This window comes from Myiozetetes cayanensis, unplaced genomic scaffold (assembly GCF_022539395.1).
Source record: "Myiozetetes cayanensis isolate MyiCay16 unplaced genomic scaffold, myiCay2020 scf1, whole genome shotgun sequence".
Lineage (NCBI taxonomy): Eukaryota > Metazoa > Chordata > Aves > Passeriformes > Tyrannidae > Myiozetetes > Myiozetetes cayanensis.
Window position 1 is genome coordinate 105657180 of NW_026086604.1, and position 21917 is coordinate 105679096.

The 21917-nt window shown below is 46.4% G+C and overlaps 2 protein-coding genes across 2 annotated transcripts in view; one reads left to right on the forward strand and one right to left on the reverse strand.

The window, feature by feature from the left end:
• Window positions 1-21917, forward strand: part of CDCP1 (CUB domain containing protein 1) — an 88379-nt gene that overhangs the window by 29527 nt on the left and 36935 nt on the right. The gene's annotated exons all lie outside the window — the stretch shown is intronic.
• On the reverse strand, window positions 9300-18219 carry CLEC3B (C-type lectin domain family 3 member B). Its single transcript, XM_050328913.1, has 3 exons — window positions 16432-18219; window positions 12150-12251; window positions 9300-11227 (listed from the first exon to the last, which is right to left on the reverse strand). The coding sequence occupies exons 1-3, from the start codon at window positions 16823-16825 to the stop codon at window positions 10827-10829; spliced, it is 897 nt and encodes a 298-aa protein (XP_050184870.1). The 5' UTR covers window positions 16826-18219; the 3' UTR covers window positions 9300-10826.

Here is a 21917-nt window from a genome sequence, read left to right on the forward strand (position 1 = left end):
GAATGAGGTTCACCACTTGGTCTCAGGAGTATGAACTGCAGGCTCTCATGCCCAACTGTTTTAGCATCTGCTTCAAATTCATCATTGCAAAAACTTTTTATTTAAAGGTGGTCTGTGGCTTTTTAAAATAAAAGAGAAGCAAACTAGTGGTGTGTTTTTCCTCTCAAAATGCTATTTTTATTTAATTGGTGGCTTCTGGAAAAAGAAACCTGAAAACAAAGGCACAGAGGTATTGTTTCATAGCATGGGGTTAACTACAAAGGCAAAAAAATGCTCTACAGTTTAAGCTGCTAAATAGAGTTTTGGTCATACCAAACTCTGCATTTGCACTTTGGGGCATGACAGCCCAAAGCTTTCAACTTCTAAGACCTGCACATCCACTGGTACCTTTTTATGAGGCAAAGCTACCAGAGTTTGGAAAGTAGTTTCCAACTACTTGGAAAAGCAGTGCAACTCCTGATATGCTCAGAAATAAGAAAAATGCTGTGATAAGTGTTTTTGTATAAGTAATCTTAGTAATATGCAAGCTCAAAAGCTTGAATATGGGTTTCACATTTCCATAGTAAGTTAAAACTGTTATACTTTGTGCCAAATCAAACCTCTTTAGATACCTGGTAATTCCTTTCACAGCTTAATGTTTTACTCAGTCAAAAGCTTGTAAAATGTTAATATGTTTTCCCTTAGCTTCCTTTAGTTGATGAAAGTTTATTTAATAAGTGGTAAACCCTAAAAAGTAACCAAAGGCCTAATAAAATCTTCTAGTATGATTGTTCAGTGAATATAGGTTAGTATGTTGGAGCAATAAACCAAAAAATAATAAAGGCACCAAGCTATTAGATTTTTCTCTCTAATTTCTTTTCTTTGGGTTAATGAAGAACAGATTTCTAAATATCTTTAAACCAGCCTAGCAAAGCATATGGGTTCATGCATGTGTCTAATATCCCAGAAGACAATTTAGTAATTTTCCTTGCTGGTCAAGCAGCTTAGAGAAATGGGCAATTTACTATATACTCGTGTGTGTTGACATTTGATACATTTGGCTGATCAGTTCTGCAGGTCAAACTCCCCTGTGTTCTCCTCAGGTTTTTATGGGTCACCTGTCCGCGTTAAAGGACATAATACAGCTTCAGCTGAAAGGAGGTGCTGGATTTCTGTAACAACGCTTCCCAATACAGCTTGTGGGGCATGAGTCTTAAGGAATTTGTGCCCGAGTTATGACTGGGAAAGTAGTGCTGTTGGAACTAGGACAACTCAACCTGGAGAGGTTGAGCCATGTGTCAATGAAGGTGTTCCAAACACCACTGAAAAGCAGAATTTTGTCACCACCCCCTTTCTTTTCTGACTGTTGTATTTTCATGTCTTATCTGCATTTCTCCACACACTCCTAATCAGCCAAATTCAAGACAGAAGTCTCCAGAAACCAATTTTTTTAGTGAATGTTCTCTCAGTGTTGGGGGGAGATACTTATAACCTCTGTCTACAGTGTATTTCTTGCTCTGGCCTCACCTGAACCTTCTTGGAATACAGCAAAGCTGCTGGGTAAAGTTTGCTACAGCAAGGTCCCCAGGTTTTGGTACAAAGCAAACCCAAAGCTGTTTCAGCACTGAATGAAGTGGCAGTACTTGAAGTAGTTGTTGACATCTCAAGTAGCTGGAGAGGTACTTTGGAAAATGTTAATATATGTAGGAAAACTCAAATTATTCTAGAAACTATTGCTTCTCTTGACATGAATGACCTCTTGTATAAGTAATACCTAATTATACACCAAATTAGATGGAAGTGTGCAGAACAATAAGCCAGGTCCACAAGTGGTGCAACTAATCACACTGCCACCGGTAACCTCTTTCCAGGATATGTTTTACAAAATCTGTAATTGCTTCACTAGCACTGACTGTGGTAAAAATGTCTTCACCAACTCACACTTTGCTTTAGTTGATGGAGTGATGATGACTTCATGGCTTGCTTTCACTGAGGAACAAAACAAGACAGATGTTCCCCTTCCTGCTGGGAAGTGGAAAAAGATGATGAGAATTATTCATCCCCTCGCTCTTGTGGGCTCAGATAGCAATTTTAAGTTTAATCATTAAGATGAAACTTAGTGCTTATTCTGAGGGTAGAAATTTTCCTGTATGTCTTCTTTTGGGGTAATTTTGCCTCTTTCTGGTATTTTTTATTGTTAACACAATGCTGCCTCACATCGTCTCATCATTGTGGGGATACAGATATAAGAGAAGGATCCTATGTTCTGTGGCAGAAGCCATGAATTAAGCTCTCTCTGGAGAAATCACAACCACCTCTCTCCTGACAATGTCCTGGAGATGCAGCAGGTAGGCAGGCTGTGCTGGCCTTTTGGGATGACGAGGACCGAGTGTGCCGCCCCTGGGCATTCCCAAACCAGCAGTTGCTTTTGGTGGTGTTGGTTGATGTCAGTACCCCTATGACTACTGAGTCCCTGCTCCTTACCACAGTATTTACTTAAATCCCTATTCTGCACTAACAGAAAGTCTTCAGGTAATTTTATACAACAGTAGAAACATGGGATATTTTTTTTGGTCCCCATTGATATTGGACCCTAACTAGAGACCCTTACCCATCCTTTGAGTTTTTGCCAAGAAACCAGTCAAATCTAGGTAACAGCCAGGGAAAGCAAAGTAGGGAGGAGGAGCTCTCCTGCACAGCAGGAGGGTGTGTTTTTGCCTGAATGCTTAAGTTTCATCCTCTTCTGCAAAGCTACTGCTGTAATACCATTTGCTGTGGTTGGTACTGATGTTACGCTTGTGGTAAATGTTCTAAACCTGGTGAGAAATTATTGGTACAGCTAATGCATGCTGATATAGTAGAAGAGGTGTGTTGAATGATGGTTTCCAGGTAACCCTAGTTTCCACGTTTCCTGATTTTAAGGTCCAAAGCTTTACAGCCATAATGTCTCTTACTTTATGTGTGTGTTTGTGTGTTGTCTTTCCCTGTGCAGAGTTCGAAACCGAAGCCTCATAACTGCAGTGTCTGTAATGCTGAGGTGCCCACTGCATCATGATCCCAGCACTAACACAGACATCTCTGGGGACACATGGCACCTGGGTACCAGGTGTCCAGGGGCCCTGCCTTCACCCAGCTCATGCCTCTAAACCAGCTCCCGGCAGCAAAGGGAACAAGGGCTGGAACAAAGATGCTCTGACCTGGTAGTCTTTTAAATTTTCCCTCTCCTTTGACAAAGCTGAATTTTCCCTTCAGCTCTGCCAAGAGCAACTGGGAAGCGAGCTGGTGGGTATTTGTATGTGAGATGAGCAGGGGTGAGGAGCTGGCTGCTGTGGTCCCTGCCTGTCTTATCTGCACACATCATGTTTTTCACTACTTCCGCAGCTGTATCCCGCTGGCACAGAACAAGCCGCGATATTTAATGTGGAGTCGAGGTGCACAAGCACAGTGCTGAGATTTCAGCTAATGGGAGCAACAAGGAATTGCACATGCCTGCAGTCTTAAGCCATACTTGGCCCAGGAACCCAGTTCTCAGTTAAATTCAAGCCTTGCCAGGCAAATAAGCTGTGATGTGCTGTCATTCCTATGGATTGATAACTGATACACAGACTGGGGAATTGCCAGATTACATGATGGAATATTTGTAATAGATAATTTTAATGAGATTTCAAGTTCCTGTGCCTGGAACAACCAATTTTAATCCCCAAGGAGTGCAAATTCAGGGCATTGGGAAAGGGGAAGGAGAGAAGGAAAGGTGTCCTTGGCCCTGCAGGAAAGGTGAGAGGATGGGTGACCACAAGGCAGTATCTCACCACCCATGAGCTCTGCCTCACCTGATGCAGTCAGTTCCTGAGACTCAAGACCAAGATTTTCTATGGACCTCCAGGGTAATTCCAGCTCCCTCATTAGCATGTGAATCAAAGGCTGAATCTTTGCTTTTGGATGCATGCACTACTCACTGCAGTTTGGCCTCTAGGCTGTCTGCTCTCTTTTTTTAATTGGCATTTATCACCTGATGAAAGTCATAAGGTGTTTTTATATTTGGCTGTGGATGCTATCTAAATCTAGTTCCAGCAGGATTAAAAATAGGCTAATTGTTTAGATTGGCAAACAATTCCTGTGAATGTTTAAAAGAAGGAAAAATTCTCATTAATGACGATATTTCTCTGTTTTCAAGTTTTCTATGTTTCATCTGTAGTGTGTTTTTTCCCCCCAGTACTATGCTTTCAGGATTTTTTGTCTTCCTCCAGTGATATATTACAATTCCTTGCTGTGTTTGCATCCATATTTGGTGCATACGTTTTTATTTAGGAATAGAGCTCACTAAGTGTTGTTCTACTTCTTTTTTGAAAACAAGTTCAGTTTCCAGGCTGTGTAGAAAACTTGTCAGTCACTCGCTGTAGGTACACAGCACCCCACCCACGCAGCTCCTTCCGAGTCCTTGCTCTTCAATGGAACCAATTGTTCAACCACGTTTATAATCAACACAATTTCTGGAGTGTTTCCTAAAAATTGACTGATTTAAGGTTTACCCACTTGGGGATTTGGCTTTCTGCTTTGACGTGTTATAGAAGAAAGTGTGAGAGCCTACCTGGATAAATGTGTGTTGCAGCACCTTTGTGCTAGTGCACAGGCAGGTGGGACCAGTGCCATCGCCCATCTCCTGGGGTTTGGATCCCCCATGTCAGCATAGCTTGACACTTAGGGGATTTGGATCAAAGCCTTCCTAGGGATGGAGCAATGTCCACCTTGCACATGAATCCAGAAGAAATACAAGCTGCCCTTGGACTGTCCTGCTCTAACAGTAAAGCAAATCTGTAACTGTGGCCGAGTCAATTCACATAGTCATCTGTGCACTCATTAATTGTGTGTTTGAATTGAACATTTAATACAAAAAACACATATAATTTGCTTTTTGGTGCTTTGGTGGAGTTTTTTTCCCAGTTTTCTTTTGTTTGGATAGCTGTATGAATTTCAGCTCTTGTCTTCTGATCACACTTGGCAGAGCGGTAAGACCTAGTTAGTATCTAGAGCTTTGGCAACACTACAGTGTGGAAATCACATCCCACAAGAGATTATTTTATTGGCTTTCTTGATAACCTTTTTCTGTAGGAAGGTTTTTATGTGACAGCTCATCTATCATATGTCTGAGGTCATCCGTCTGCCCCAGAAACGCCTGTTTTTCTCCTGTGATGGTAGAAGAGGAACACGTTGTGTAGATAGGAGCCCTTGCTCAGTGGTTGTGTTTGCACAGACAAGCTGAGGTTGATGGGGACCTCTGGAGACTGTCTGGTTACACCTCCTGCTCAGAGCAAGGTCTCCTGGAGCAGCTTGTCCAGGCTATGTCTGGTCAGGTTTTGAGTATCTCCAATTGCAGAGGCTCCAACAGCCTCTCTGGGCAACCTCTGCCAGCATTTGACCACCCTAACAGAGAAAAGGTGTTCTCTTCTCTTTAAGCAGGATATCCTGTATTTCATTTTGTGTTCATGGCTCTGTCTTCACTGCCCTCCCCCATTAGACATTTAAACACTTGGATAAGACCTGCTGAGCTTTTTCTTCTCCAGGTTGGGCAGACTCAGCTCTCACTCTTTCCTCACGTAACTTGCGCTGCCCCAATCCCTTCATCTTCTCTGTAGCCCTCCACTGCACTCACTCCAGTAAGTCCGTGTCCCTCAGTACTGGGGAGCCCAAAGCTAGACCTGGCAGTCCAGATGTGACCTCACTGGTCCTGAGAAACGTAGAAACAGTGTAAACTATTGAATGTCACAGGCCTCACTTTTGGGCTCCCTGTTAATGGGTGTGATAGAAATAAGAAGTTACTGATACTGCAATGGGAAACCAAGCTGGCCCTGGGGCATTTGTGCAAAGTAGTAGGGATTGTAGATTTTATTTACCCTCCCTCATTTTCTTTTATAAGCTGTAGTGCTTCCCAAACAGTGTTTTCTAAACATTGCTTTTTGAGACATGTTCTCCGTTGCCAGGTTGTCAAAGCAGCTTCTGTGTTGTGTTCTCTCATGCGGGCTCGGGGTCAGCTTTCTAACAGGGCTGAGGCAAAAGCAACTGTATTCTGTGATTAGCAGCTGGTCTCACCTCTTGGCAGCGCGGCACCTATGGGTTTTTGCTTCCTTCCTGGAGTGAGGTTGCAGACACTGGGGTCAGGTCCCAGCCTCCAGCATGGTGGGGCGGATGGGAGTTGTAGGACATCCACGTAGGATGCAGCTGTGGACCTGTCTGCACAGTGCAGGACATGGTGGGGAGTGAGTCATGGCTAAGATAGTTGTGATTTGTTTTTAGCTGTATTTGGAACAGTCCCCAGTTGTTACCTTCGGACTCCCTCTGGGTACTTTTATACAGGAGATAAAAAAATAAAGCATTTAGTTTGTACTCTGTAGCCTGATATCCTCTTTATCTTCGATCCCCAAGGAGTTTATTTTTATACTCTTCATTAGTTTAGTGACCTCTAACTGGTTTATAGTTATACTCCCAGGGGTGGTTTTGCTTACCCTTGTTTGCTGAGTCTCACAGATCTGTGTTGCTTCTCTGCCTATGGCAGCTTCTGAGCTGGAGAAATGTAACTTTATTTAAACATTTTATTTTATTTGCAAAAGGAGAGACTGACTGATCAGGTACTGAAGTGGTGTTCAGTGCTTACGTAGGAGGGGGACCAAACAGTAAAGCCCATAGGAATCACAAGGTTCAGTGGTTCAGGGGTGGAGGACATTGTTCCCTTTTGAAATGCATTCTACCAATGGTCTCATTCCACAGACAGAGGTGGGAAGTATGTTCCCCCTGTGTCAGGCAGGGGAGTTGAGGGTGTTGAGGGAGTGTTCCTTGCAGAGGAGGACAAGTGTACCTGCTGCCTCCAGGCTGAGTAACCCCCAGGCTGAGTGGACAGGCACAAGGAGCAGAGGCATGGGGTTGGGTTTCCTGTTCTGAATGTGAATGTTTGCCTTCTCTCTGCTTGGGGTCCTTTTCCCATGTTACCAATCTCTCTTGGTCTGATTTCACCCAGGACTGCTAAGGCTGGAGTCCCACAAAAGTATTTAAGGCTCAAAACGAACTTTTGGCTCAAACCAAACTTTTGGCTCACAACTGCCAAATTCTTACCCACCTTTGCCTATCTGGCCCTTTTATTGAGCAAAACCAGAAGCAACCTGGGCTGCTGAGGTGTGTTAATACTGTGTTGTTCTGGCCCTTGTTCAGAGGGAGACTTCAGAAAGATATTACCCATTTTATGGTTACCCATTTCACTCTGAACCATTTTGTCCTTTGCCTGGACCTTCAGGCAAAGACCTGGAGCAGGTCCTGAACTTCTGGACCTGGGTGAATTGGGGTGGGGGCAATCAGTTGGGTGGGTGAGTGCAGGTCTGTTGAAACCAGCTGTGGATGACGTACTACTGGGGTAACCCTTTCTGTAGGTTCACTCAATAACTTTTCTTCTTCTGTTTATATAAATATATGCATATTTCTCTCTTCATCTTTCCTCTGCTGTGTCACAGAGCCACAAGCAGCTGAGTGGTGCCATCAGTGGCACAAGATCTTACACAACGTCTCCTATTTTAACAACATGAGGTTCACCAGAGATTGCAGGCATCACAATATGTTGTTTCAGACATGGTCACTTCCACATTTCCTTCTTCTGGGAGAAGTGCTGAGGTTTCTTTCCATTATTCTGCATGCCTTCGGTTCAGAACGCACTTTGTGGACAGCAGATGTTTCTCTCTGGCTTAAGTGCAAAAACAATTTAATGGAAGATCAAAAAAGTGATGCTTGTCTTGGCCCCCAGCAGATGGACCACATGTGTTCTGGGCAGTTTCCATCAGGTCCCTCTGGAGCTGAGGCAGCCAGTGTCCCCTACTCAACCCCATCATCCCTGCATTCACTGAGAGCACAAAACACAGAGTTGGCCACAAACAAATAAAAAAGAGTGCTGTGGTAAGCAAGGATGAGGAATCTTCTAGAAGTTCTTTTTCTTTGGCCTTTCAAAGAAAATTTGTAGTTCATAATATACAGTAAGAAGAAGAATGTAAGAATAATTTTAACCTTATAAAAGTAACACTGAAACTACAAGGTCAGTTTTGTCATCCTGGATCCAACAACTACAGCAAGGGCAAAACCACCACCCCCGTTCTCCTCCCAGTTTCAGAAGAGCAAGACATCCATGAGGAATAATGCTGGCAGGAGTTTAGCTATGAGAAAATAGAGAGCAAGAGAGATACGAGCAAGAAATCTGCAGAGACCGACTTGTTATTTTTAGATTTTGAGAGACTGACTCTTTAATGTCCGCTCTGGGAATATCCTTTGGCATCCATCTCCAAGGCCATTTTTCAGATACTCACTCTAGGCAAAGATGGTCCAGCTCCAGCACTCACATTTTCCCTGAAGCTCAGCATTGCCAGGGTCCACAGCTTTCACATCGTCCCTCTTCTGTTCCTGGGCTCCCATAAAAGCCTTCTGTTTACTTCTCTGACCACATATTGTGTGTTAAGACCTTGAGGTTTATGTCCAGTCAGGACTGAAGCCAGCAACTCTTCCAGCATTGTCGCTTTGCATTCATGCGTATCTCAAAACATGGAGGGAATATCTGCCAAAGGAACTGGAGGATTTATATTGAAACAAGCTGGCTTGTAGCATGTAACCATGACCTACAGCAAAGAGTCTTGGAAATCTTCAGGATCAGGGCCCAAAGTAAAGCTCGGCAAAGGGCTGCCCTCTGTGCGAGAGCAACCTAATTTCACATGCAGTTCTGCAGCAGTTGAAACTTCACGGACTGGTGTGGAGCACTGTCTTCTTCATTGACAGTCCTCTCTCCTGTGTGGGATGTGGGAGGGGAGGAGGTAGAGGAGGAGAAGTCGTCACCACATCAGTGTGTGAAGGAGAGGAATTCTTGGTGCTGCTGCAGCTCTGCTTTTTGCAGAGGAGGTGGGAGGCAGCCTGGGAAGGACTGTCTCAATACAGGGACCTGAGGTGCCATCTCCCCCAGCACCACTACTGCTGCCAAACAGGGCTGAGGGAGGGACCTTTCTTCTGTGTTGGCTTGTATTTTAGAATGAAATTTCCCAGCAGCAAGAGGAGGGGAGGAAGGAAATCTTGTTTTCCTATAAAAGGATTCCCTTCCTGTATCCTGTGTATGGCATGTGACTGGGATGACAATGGAGCAGTAGGAGGAGAATCCTATAAAGCATATTACAGGGTAGGAGGCTCTCGCTGCCTTCTTTTCCCCTCTGCCTTTTATATCTCCAACCTTCAGACAGATCCCTGGAGCTGCTCTGAAGAGAAAGACAAGGGGAAGAAAGCACTCCAATCACACTGACACAACTCCGTTCCTTCAGCAAGCTACGTAGATATTTTTATTTTATAATCATTTGAACAGCAGAGAGTTTGGCGATAGTGACAGCCTCAGAAGCATGCACTCTGCATTTGCCTATGTGTGTTTCCAGCTTGGCTCAAATCTGATGTCTTGGAGGACCTACCATCATGTTGCTTTTTAACAAAGCAGCATATTGGAATACCTATCCCACAGGATCCCCAACAACATCATGTCTTGACACCCCCAACTAGAAGCTCAAGGGATGTGACCCAAACTGGAGGGGTTATTACCAAGCACTAGACTGCAAAGAACCTCTGATACTTTTCAGCCAACAGCCAGCAAAGCTTCATTAAGCTGTCAGGATGACCTGCGCTTCTTTCCCATCATCACTGTTAATTTAAATTTATTTCTATTCTTTTACCCATGTCTCGTTAAAAAATTACTGAGGCCAGACTTTCAGCTGAGCATGACTGCATTGGCACAAGCAGTGCTCAGCAGATTTATGCTTGCTGAGGACTATGCCTAGACCAGCAACTGGACTATTTCATCTGGGTTCCCATCACATAAAACAGGTCAGGTTATTCTAAAGCTGCTGAAGTGAGTTGTCCTGGGTTTGTTTTCAATACACTGTTGTTTTTATATAGCAACGTATTCCCTAATAGCATTATGTTTATGTTATTTATGTAATACCTTAATCTTCTATTTTTAATAAGATATTTGACTAATATGTTGCAAGTCATCGCTGCTTCCACCATGATGCTGCAGCATAAATAAAGCTTCTGATGGAATTTTTTCACTGAAAGATGTGGCAGTGGGTCTTGCTCTCCCACTGATATCAGTGAGACTGGCCTCTGGCTGATGAGGAAAGGACCAAACATGTCTGTAACTTGTTAATTTGTTCATGCACATAACTCAACTAGTTGGACAACTCATTGAGCAGCTGGTACTCCGCCAAATAAGCCTAGTTGTATCTGTCAATGCAAAGCAAGAGTAACTCCCTCCACTCATTGAGACAGGACCTTGATCCTCAGAAGGCTGAATTGTGGTACTATGAGGAACAAGGAGCTCCCACGAATCACTGCCAGGGTTTTTGGAGAAGGAAAACAAGAGAAGAAAGAAGAAACTAGCTCTGCTGGTGTCCCAGCTAAGCTCAGCAAGATGGGAAAGGACACTGCAGAGTGACAGCCCTGGGCAGCTGAGGCAGCTGTATGCCAGGCTGGACTGCTGCACTGGTTCTTTGCCAAAACGACCGAGCCATCCTAATAGATTCCCCGTGTAAAAAAATATATCTATAAATCGTGCCTTAGAAAGAACAGTGCAGCTGCTAAGAGGGCTGGATGGGGCCAGATGAAATGCTCTAACGCTCTACAATCCGACACCGAGCCGCGACGACTCTCTTTGCAAAGAGTGACTCTACTTGGACACGTGCGCGCGGGTGTGCGTACGTACGTGTGCCCGTACACACACCTATAGCTTCATAATCCTGCTGCTGAGGGGGAGGGCACGGGCTGGGGGTGGGCAAAGGGGAGAGGCCCCGCCGCTACACGATCATGAACTGGCAGATGTAGGGCAGCTGATCTCTGCACCTCTTGTCGAACCACTTGCCGATGGCGGTCCCCGACAAAGCTGCACAGTTTTCCAGCTTGCCGCCATCGGGCTGGGTGGTGATTTCAGTCTCCCAGTTCTTGTAGCGGATGGGGCTGCCCGTCATGTCGACCCACTTTCCCTCTGCTGCCATGTCGTTGAGGCCCAGCCAGATCTCTGCCTCCGAGTTGATGCTCTTGCGCATGTAGTCATAGAGAGCATCATTCTCCTCCCCGTTCTGGGGGGTGCTGAGTGTGCCGCCCTGTGAGATGCAGTTTTCGCTGGCCTCGTGGTACGTCTTGGTGTCCGAAAATGCCAGGAAGCATTTTTGGTGAATTTTGGTGCCTTTCAGGCAAACTGAGAGGTTACCACAGGAACAGAACAAAAAGACAGAAAGGGAATCGGGTTTAAAAATGGTGCCCAGGAAGAAGCAGCAGCAGCAAACCCAGCAGTCAAACTAAAAATTTCTTCTCTTAGGCCTCACAGCAGCCCTTGGCAGCACAGGATTCCAAGGGCCCCCCACCCTCCTATGAAGGACACAGTCATGGGGATGTGCGCTCCCTGTCCGCCAATCACCAGGAAAAATGGAATTTAAGGGTGACCCCACCACCTTCACAAGCTTTGCTGTTGCTGGGGAGGAGGCACAGCAGGTCCTCCTGCCCCTGCCCCTGGTCTCGCTCTTCCCCAGCCAATGCTGCTCTTTCTCAGATGAGTTTGTTGAAAACAAGTTTTGTCGTGGGCACTCCCGAGTGTTGGAGTGTTTTGGGAAAAAGCCTGCATACCAATTAAATTATCTTAATTATGCAAGATTAAAAAAAAAGGTCTTTTTTAATAAGCTTTGATCAGAAGCGTTGTGCTTGCATAGCTTGAGGTCTTCAGAAGAAGTTTCTGCTTGCCTCTGATTTTAGTGTTAAGAATGTCAAATTACTTTGTTTTTCTTTAAGCTCTAAACCTTGAGAGTACAGGGTACTGTAGCTAAATAATACCTAATCAGAGCCACACTTTAATATCCAAACCAAGTACTTCCCAATGAATGTGAGCTTGGAACTAAAGCCTTGATTTTGCTTATGTTCCTTTCTTTTTTTAAGGAGAAAATTCTCCTTAACTTGCATTTTTATCTGATTTCTGTTCTGTATTCTGCAAATCCTGCTCCTATTTGATGTTGGTGGAGTTTCCACAGAATAACTGTGGAGCATGGCTGGAAGATGGACGTTTTAGGACTGTTGCCTGTGTATGTTTAATGAAGCAAAAGCCATGCATTGTTCAGCGAGTCCCATACCTGTCTGGAGTGCTTGTTTCTCCTTCAGTAGAGCAACCTCCTGAGAGATGTTGTCAATCATGGCCTTCAGGTCTTCAATCATTTTGAGGCTCACACCCTCTGCTGCAGAAGTCAAGGAGAGAGCATAACCATTGGTTACATCCCAGGGGAGGCAACCACACCTGTTCCTATCATCAAAACTCCGGATTTCCTTGCCCTCAGAGAATGATAAACAAAAGGAATCCACAAAGTCAACACCTGTGCCCCCTTGCACATACATCAGAATGATTTGCTCACTAGCCTGGTTTCACTATCAACCCAGTTTTCCTAGTTCAGGCTGCCTCTGCCTCACCCTTATCTTCAGTGTCCCCAGTGTAGGTACTCCAAAACTGGCCAGAGCTGCTCTCCTACTGTGAGAAGACACCTCTTTGTCCAGGGAATTGGTTGCAGCTGACTGCTAAAGCCTACATCTTGCTAGGTGTGTTGCCTCTGCAAGGGCTCCAACAAGCTATTAACTGCTTGTTAACAAGCTTTACCTTGCCTGTCATAAGCATCTAGTAGTCCTTGTAGGGTGAAAGGAAAGGGAACAATTTGCCCACAAATGCAGCAGGACGGGCTTCCTCGACTGCCAAGGAAATGGGGAGCTGAGGCACCAAGCCAGGCAAGTAGGGAAGCAGCTTGGATGCAGAACAAAATTGCCAGCACTGAGATTACATAGTGCCACGAATATGAAAAGCCAGACACATCAGGAGGAGGGCATTAAAGCTGCTTTACTCATTGCTCAATTAACTTTAATGGATTCACTTAACACTGAGGGCCTAGTTATTATTTTGCTGCCTTTGATGAAAACACTTTGTGGGAAACGGCTAATTAATCCTGTTTTATTTTTCCTTGCAAGCCTCTCTTGCAGCAGAACAAATGTTCTAAAGTTTAAGTAACTTAAGTAAGGGCCATGGCAGAACATTGTTAGTGAGCCTTGCTGGGACAGCTCCTTATGATGTTCCAACTGGGTTTGCTGGTGGGTTTCCACCTGGAGGGTCCCTGCCATGAGAGGTGACACGTCTCCTCGATAACTATCTAAGCGCCCTGTCCCTTGTGACAGCCTCATTTCCAAATCCTGGGCCACAAGATGTTCCTACAGCAGTGCATTCACCAGGACTTTGTGTGGAGAACCGGGGCTGGTTAACTTGCTCTTCAGCTACAAAGTGAGTACCACAGCTACATCAACAGGCATTGAGTTTTCTATATTATTACTGCAGGGTTTTGTCTCTGCTGTCATTTCCTCGAGGCTCGCCTCCGCAAGCCCAGGATCAAGCCTCCTTACAGTTTGGGTTTGCTGTGACTGGAGCCAGCATGCGGGATGCCAGTGATGCCAGTAAGAGCTGGAGTGGGTCCTTGTGCAGCCAACTGGGATTAAGAGTGGGCAGAGACAAGATGAAAACGAGACTCGCAGAAAGATGTGGGTCGCAGTAGTCTGTTGGTTTGAAAGCCCGGCCAGAAACGTATTTAATGCTGCAAATGGGAACTCTCACACGTTTTTCCTTGTTCTAATTATACGATGAATAACAAACAAATCCCTCTGTATTTAATTTTAATTATTTAACTAATACTATATGAAATTTGGATCTACATGTGGGTTGTTTAGCTTTGCCTGGACATCCAAACAGGCTTCCGTCCCCCAGAGAAATGAGCATTGCTCTGATTTACAGTCTCTGCCATCAAACCTCCCTGACCATCGGTATTTCTTCCGTCATCTGGCATTTCCATGAATGTCCCACCTGGAACAGTCAGATCCCATATTGCAGTCTGTCCCTGGAACAGAGGAGCAGACCAAACATGCCTTCATGGATTTACCTCAGTGTAAATGTTCACGGGCATTTTCAGGAAAGAGCACCCAGACTACAAGAGTATACTGAAATTTTGGGCAGCATCAGGACTGGAGCCCAAATTAGTCCCTATCCATTGATTTAAGCATCTGAACTCCAATTTCTGCCTCCAGTTACCTTAGAAATACATGTGAGAACTATGCAAAGCTGCTCCCTCCTGTGCCCCCAGCAACCCACCACAGCCGTGACCAAGGGAAGACCCCACCGGGGCTGGCAGGTGCCCAGCCTGTTATCCCTCAGCCAGGGGGTGCCATTGCCTCCAGACAGGAGTGCCATCCTCTGCCTCCCCTTGGCATCCTTTCAGGTGAGACCCCCAGAGCTACCAGACAAGGGCAAATGCAAATCCCGTTGCCCTCTAAGACATCAGGGCTCAGGGAGAGTTTGCAGAACAGCTGCATTTGGAAACATAACTGGGGAGCAATTTGAGGGGGAAAAACCCAACAGCAGGCAAAGTGAATGAGCCTTCTCAGCATTTTCTAAATACTGTGGTTTGGCTTTTCATGTTGAAACAGCACCATTTTTGTTCTGAAGCAGATCCAAATGTAAGCAGTAATTACAAAAGAAAAAAAAAACACACACACCAACAACAAAACCCAAAACAACCCAACCCAAACCAAACTGAAAACAAAAGAAAAGTAAAAAGAAAGATAAAATGCTTGGCTCAAATCAGTGTTTTCTTTTTTAACATTTGTGGTTTGGCTACATAGATTAAAAAAAATAAATCCAGCCAAACACCCCAACCCTCCCCTGGCTTTGCCTTGCCTGACCCTCCGTGGCAAAGGGCAGGGGGTGAGCATGGGGGTGAGGATGGGGGTACTAGAGGCCTGGGATGAGGATGAGATGGGGCCAACCTGCCTTTGTTCAGAGCAGGAGTGGCTGAGCCCTGGCCCTTGTGGTGGCTGGGCAGGCAGGCTTGGATGCGGGGAAGAGCTGGAGGTGAGGAGCCTCCTGAGCTCTTTGTAGCACTTTCCTCCCTTTCCCCACGCCCTGGCATTGGTAAAAATCTGAAAAATATTAATCAAGAAATGCTGGAAGTTTCCAGCAAAGGTAGGGCAGCCAATCCGCTGTGGGGCTGGATGCCACTGGCCGAAAAATGCCAAGTTGCCGGGTTTTTGACTTCTCCCCACAGAAAGTTTGATGTCTCCTTTGACAAGAAATTCTGAGTAAAACATGCCACCAGCTGTTCCAGATGACTTGATTTTCAGGACACCTCCCTCAACGGTTTTTAAACCAGAGCACATTTTTCCTGTCAAAAAGGTGATTTTTCTCCCACCTTCTTGTCACCAATTGATTACAAACAGCAGTTGCAGTGACACAGAGAGAAAAATAGGATTTCTCTAAGAAATGTCTCTCTTCAGTGTCTATCTCTAAAATAGGTTTTCTCTAAGAAATGTCTTTATACCTCCAGTGAGTACAATGCATATATGTGCCTTATGTGAGCCCAAAGGGGTATTTTTTGCTCTAGAAATCAGTCACAAACTGTTTTCTCTGTTATTCTACATCCTGTGAAACAAAATGTGGAATAAGCAGTTATGCTGTGAATTCATAGAAAGATCTAATGGGAGAAAAGGGAAAAATTTTCTCAAGGATGGTATTTGACAAAAACAGCAACCGGGTGAGCATAGAGAGCAGCCTGGCCAAATGAATTCCAGGGATGCTTCTTCCTTGCTCCCCACTTTGTTCCAAGCAGAAAAGCGCCTGCCAGAAGCAATCTAAGCCCAAGGGTATGCGGTCAGACACAGGCAGGCTCACATGCTGCTTCCCTATCTGCCTTCTCCTGTAGTTAATGTGCCTTGAGTCAGAAGGAGAAAGGATGGGAAAGCAGCAAAAAAGGAGAAGGAAAAAAAGAAACCCGCTAGGGAAAATAAAACATAGGCATAATTTTGTATGCATTGCCCTCTGGTAAGCCTGAGTAGTCGGAGCTCATGCAGGGTGTGACATATACCCGAGGCCAGTGTTTTTATGGATTATGTATTTTTTGCCTACTTTTGTCTCCAAATCAGTTGTCTGTCATCTGCCACTTACTTGCTTCTGAAAAAAAGAATGAGAAGGGGTGGGGAGTTATAGCAAGGGGGATTTTAGTATAGGAAAGGTTTGGTACGAACCTTAGAGAGCACATGGAAAATGCATTGCCGTCTGAAACTCAGACCAAGCTGTCCCAACAAATTCACTCAAGGTAGGAACCCACCAGAACCATTACAATATCCTCAAGTGTTTTACAGAAAAGTTACACAATCATCCCCACGGGGGAAGGGGGTGGGGTACAGAAAAAGACACTTTATTAAATTTTTAAAGAAGTTTAATTGAAGCACTGTTAAATGACCAAACAAGTGGGCTAATTTCAAGACCCCCTCCCCCCCATCCCCCCCGAGCCCTGCAAGGTTTCCTTGCAGGGAAGGTGCCGCTGCCCCCTTTACCTTTCTTGGAAGCCGCCGGTTTCTGCCGGACTTTGCCGTTCTGCTGGTCGGAGACCTGGGCGAGAGAGAGGAGGCAGAGGAGGAGGAGGAGGCAGGCTCCCCGGAGCGCCATGCCGCTGCCGTTTGGTGCCGAGCCGGGATGGAGTGGCTCCGCTCTGCCCTCGCACAGCCGCCCGGACACCGGCTGGAGTGAGGAATGACTGTCCCAGAAAGCCGCCCGCTGAGCCCGGGCCAGCGGCAGCCTCCCGGCCCCGGGGGGGGGTGCTCGGGCGGCTCCGGCCAAGGCTGAAAGCCTCCCAGAGGGGTTGCGTTTCTTAGCACTCTGCTTGTTTTTGTTAAAAGGGGAAAAAAAGAAGGGAATGAATGTACTGAATGTCTCGGCTAAGCTAAACATAAGGAAAGGCTGGGAGTATAGCTGGAAAGACTTCCTATGGCTTTTAGCAAAACGCCTCGGGTTTGATCTTGTGTGTCAGCGATGGCAACAGCAGCATGAAGGTGTGAAACAGCGTTTGGGTGCCCGAGGGAACAGAGAGGAGCCAGCTGCCCCGTAGCCCCTCAGAAGGGATGTCCGTGAGGGATGCTGCCAACACAGGCAGAGGACTGAGTGCCCCGGTCCCCACCACGGTGCGACACAGGGCCTGGCAAGGAGGTTCCTAGTTTAACCCCTCTACAAAGAGCTGCTGTGAGCCCCTCAGGCTGAGCATAGCCATGGCGGGGCAGAGGTTGTTTTTTTGTCCTGGAGTAATCGTTGCTCAAAGTGTAGGATGGCTCTAACACCTCGGAACACCAGTTCCACTGTGGCTTTAGTAGGGTTGTCCTGCCATCATCACTTCTCCTTGAGATATGAGACTGGTACCTCATGCCCACCTCTTCCCAGCTCTTCATGGGGTCCCCTCTGGAGGGTCCCTTGCTGCAGAAACACCCATTTCTCTGCTCACTGTGGGGATGGGAAGCAGGTGCTAGGCAGCCCTGCCAGCTGTGGGCAGAGCCATCCAATGCAAGCCAGTTGCTTTCTCCCCGAAGACGATTTCTTATTTGCCTTTAGACAGTCACAGTTTGAGGGAAGCTTCCAACATGATAGGGTTTGACCTTTAACTTTGGGATCTCCTCCCTCAAAAAGGAGTTGCCTCACACAGCAGCCCTGTGGTGCATGTGACTGCCTTTGCTGTTGTCCGGCTCCCAAATTTATGTTATAGGATAAGGCTTTGGTCTGTGCCTATGTGAGGGGCAGCTTGGTGATACCCCTTCTTGGCTGTGGGACCTTCTGGGGGCTGGGGGGCAGGAGGGGCTGACCTAGTGTTTGCTCACCCCTTTTCCTTGCCCTGATGGCTGGGGACAGCGTGTGGTTCCCAGCCCCAGACTTAAATTGCCACTTCTGGGGCAGTTCCAGTATAAATCACTCTCCTCATGGTGATTCCCATCCTCTGGAGTGAGGATAGCTATGTTTGCCATACTGTCCTCTGCCCCATGGCAATTTTGCAAGGACAGGGCTGGTCAGTGTTGTGGAGCTGCCCGGCAGCAGCATCACATTTAGACCCCAGAAAGATCTGAGTGGCACCTTTCAGGAGCGTGAGACTTTTTGGTGGCAAATGCAACCCAACACAGTGGCATCATGGGCTTTTTGTTTTCCAAAACTGCTCTCAGTTCTGTAGGATAAGAAACCAAACATCTGCTCCAGAGGTTTTAACCTAAACAGAGAGCTGCTCATCAGGTCATTCCTTAACCCTTTCCATTGCCCTGACTGGTAGCTGGAGGTGTTTCAGCTCTTCTCCAACCTTCCAGGCAGCAGGAAGGTGAGATCTAAGCCTCTACACCAAAGGCACCATGTTTTGGCAGGTCTGGGCTAAAGCGTGGATGAAGAAAACTGGGAAGATGTTTGACCTGTTATTGCAGATGTCCCACTAAGAAGAAGGCTGCTCCCTCTCTATACACCAAGTGAATTGCTTCTGCCTGGTGCTGGACCACTTCCCTTCCTGCTCTAGAAATACTCACATCAGGTGCACTTTGCGTTTAGGAAATCTGGCATGTGCCAGGGTCCATAATCCAAAGGATCTCATGGCTGAGTCTGTCAAAGCACTGAGACACTTCATGAGGCATGGTGGTTCTGAGAATCTTCGCACCCACTACCCTTGAGTCTGGCTGAGTACATGAGAGATCTTCCTCAGAGTCACCTGTGTGGTTAGGTGGCCAAAAAATACTTACAAATTTGTGTCTTCACTCAGTTTGGGGAATGTTCAGGCTTCTAAATACCCCTAGAGCTGTAACAGATGACTGGGATGAGTGGGACTTGGGATGGGGGCGGACATGTTCTACAAAAAACCCTTCTCCCTGAGACCCCTCCCAGCCTGACTCCTTGCAGCTGTTGTGCTGGGCTGTGCTGAGCAGCACTGCAGACCACTGCCTGTTTTTTGGGTGGTGTGGTCGTTCAGCAGCTGCAGCACAAGCAGGTGAGCCCTTCCTGCAGGAGGAACAGCAGCAGTTTGAGCAAGTGGAGGAAACTCATGCAGAGAGAGGAGAGGAGGGATGGGCATTTTTTTGGAGAACAAAGTGCTCCGGACATCAGCCATTGACCTTAAAACCTTTTCTGATAATTTAAGGCAAGATGCCACCCAGTGCAATGTGAACCACCGGAGTTGTAGGAGCATAAAAGATAAACAGGGTGGCTGGAAAAAGAGCTGCTATTTAGTTTGGCCAGCACTCTGTTACCCTGCCTCACACTTTTGCTGAATAAGGAAAACCCTGCCCTTATGTCCTACCTGAACAGAAGCTCCCTTGCAGTCCAAGCTTTTGAAGCCAAGGAGGAATGGGTTTGATTTTCACTGCCCTTTACCACATGTACTACTCCCACTCAAATTTAAGCCAGAAAATATATATTTTGGGGATTTACTGTTCTCCTGCCTGGACTATCCCAAAACGGGATGGAGCCCAAGAGATGCCAGACACCTACACACACATACACGTTCCCTTCCCTTGACACTTGAAAGCAGTTTTGGTAACTCAGCACCTCCCAGTTTTCCTTGGCTCCAGGTATGCTCGCCTGCCTTTGCTTTGATTCATGTCCTGCCAAGCTGGGAAAAAACCCAAAATGTTCCCTTTGCTGCTGTATGTGAAATGGATGGATCTGGTGTGGAGTCTGACAGTGATCCCTAACCATGGATTTCTGTGTGTCTGGGACCCACCGGAGTGTTGCCCAGCTGAAACAAGAAGGGCAGGGTGGTTTTTCATTATTCCCTGAAGAACAGGTCCACAACCAAGGGGGCCTCTCTCTGCACACCAGCCAGCAGGTCCTGTGCTGGATGGTACCATCATTGTTCTTGAAGAAGAGAAAAATGAAAATAAGTAGACTCAAACCACTTGTCTCCAGCTGCAACACCTATTCATAGAGGGCTTTGCCCCAGTTCTGTCCTATGGAGACTGGAAAAAAACCAAAAAACCTTGACATTACAAAAGCTGATAAACCCCCACAAACCCAGATGATGGGAACAAGCTGAAGTGTTGCTGCAATGGGTCCAGAGTGAGGATGCTACAGGGGACAGCCACCTAAAAGCCTGTACCCAGCCCTTCCCCTGCCCAGGCTCCTGCTGAAGCCAGAGGCTGTAGTTCCATTTAAATGAAGGGCTATCAATGGACCTTTGTTGGCTCTTTGGGCAGATACCATACTTCTGATCCCAATGATTCACACTTCCTACTAAGGCAGGCGTGGGAGGTGAGTAGAGGTAATCCTTTTTATTAGATGAACTAATAGAACTGGAAGTCATCAGCAAAACACTAAAATTATGCCAAGAAAACAGGTTTTTGTCCATGTTTTTTCACATCTGTGCAATTACGGATTTTACTTCCCAGTAAAAGCACTTTGCACCCTGGCTTCAAGCCTGGTCTCCTGGTCAGAGAGAGTAGCTCCTGTTAGCTGTAAGGTAACTGAGGCTGAGATGAAAAAAAGGAGGGCAGAAGAACCTGTGCTTATGGAAACCATCCCAGGGCTGCAGGGAAGCAGTCAGAAAAGTTTACGTGGCTTTGGGAAACCCAGTAAGTAGGCTGCGATGCTGAATTTGGAAGGCTTTCAGTTAGCAAAACGGTGGTTGGAATGAGCCCACGAAAGGAAGCTGGATGCTCCTGGCAGCGATACAAACCTGTGATTTCATGCCCAGCTAGGCAAGGAAATGGGCAGCGAGATCAGAGGCTATTTTGCTTTGGTTCCTAGGAAAAAAGCAGGTATTGCCAAGCCAAGAAATGAGGCAGCGCCACTGCACAATGGCTGGAAAGTGCAAGGGTGGACTGGATAACAGTATTCACACGGTATAATCAAGATCAGCCACTACCAGACCTGGCCTTTCAAGGCTAAGCTACCAGTTCAAAGGCAGGCCACCACAATGCAGAACGATGCTCGCTCTTTGCCTGCAGTGCCCCCTCCTCTGGGAACGCTCCTGCCTCCCCCACCAGCACTGACAGCAGGAGAGCAAAGGGGACACCCAAAGCATCTTTACGTGTAGGACTGCGAAGCTCGGCGCCTTGGCCCATGGCTGGGGCAGCACACTGGGTTTCACACCTCTGCTCCCTTGACCAAATCCGCTCTGCAGGGGTAGGATCTGCGTCTCAGCGGCACTGCAGTGACCTCAGAGAGGAACAGGAGAGAAACAGTAGTGGACAGTAAAGAACATGCTGTGAGGAAGTGGGGCTCACAGAAGAAAATCTCTGATATTCATTAGCCGCTGCCTGAACTTGTGCTGGCATCACTCCTGATCTCCAGCAGCATAAACATTGGAATAGGTTAAAATGGAAAGAGCCAAATCTATGGATCATTGTTTTTGAGGCCAACTGAGAATAAATGCAATAATAGTTCAGGAAAGGGTGGTTTTCATAAGGACAATTATGAGGAAAACCGAGGAGTCAGCACTTTGCCAAAATGTTATCCCCAACATCAACTTTAGGAAATTGGCTCTGAGCCTAAGGAGGGAACCTTTCTAATCACATCCCATGGCAAGCATGGCTCACATCCCCTCCCCACATTCACCAGCGGTCACAGAACAGAAGGATCCATGTTCCAGTAGATCCTCAGGCCCTAAACTGAACCCAAATGAGGAGAATTTGAACTCATGTAGTATCAGCTTCTCAAAATTCTCCTTTTTCCAAAGGAACTGGACCAAAGGACTCATGCTTCCTTCTGTTTGGAGGATACACCTCCTGGGGCTAGGGGTAAATCCAGCTGTCTTTACTGCTTTGTTTTTCTGCCCATCATCCACTTGCCAAAGTCCAAACAGCTAAAGGAAAACTGCAGTCAGGTGTCTAACACCAAAACTCTGGAGGAATTCCTAATTGTGTAGGTTCACTGAGCAGGCTGCACGAAACTGCCTGTCACAGCATCAGTTCGAGTGCAGTCACCATTGAAGTCATTATTTTAGGACTGGCAAGCAGAGGTTCTGTCAGCTTATGCTTTTACTGTACATTGTTCCCACTTTGAGCAACTGGTTTGCTTTCATATTACTGTG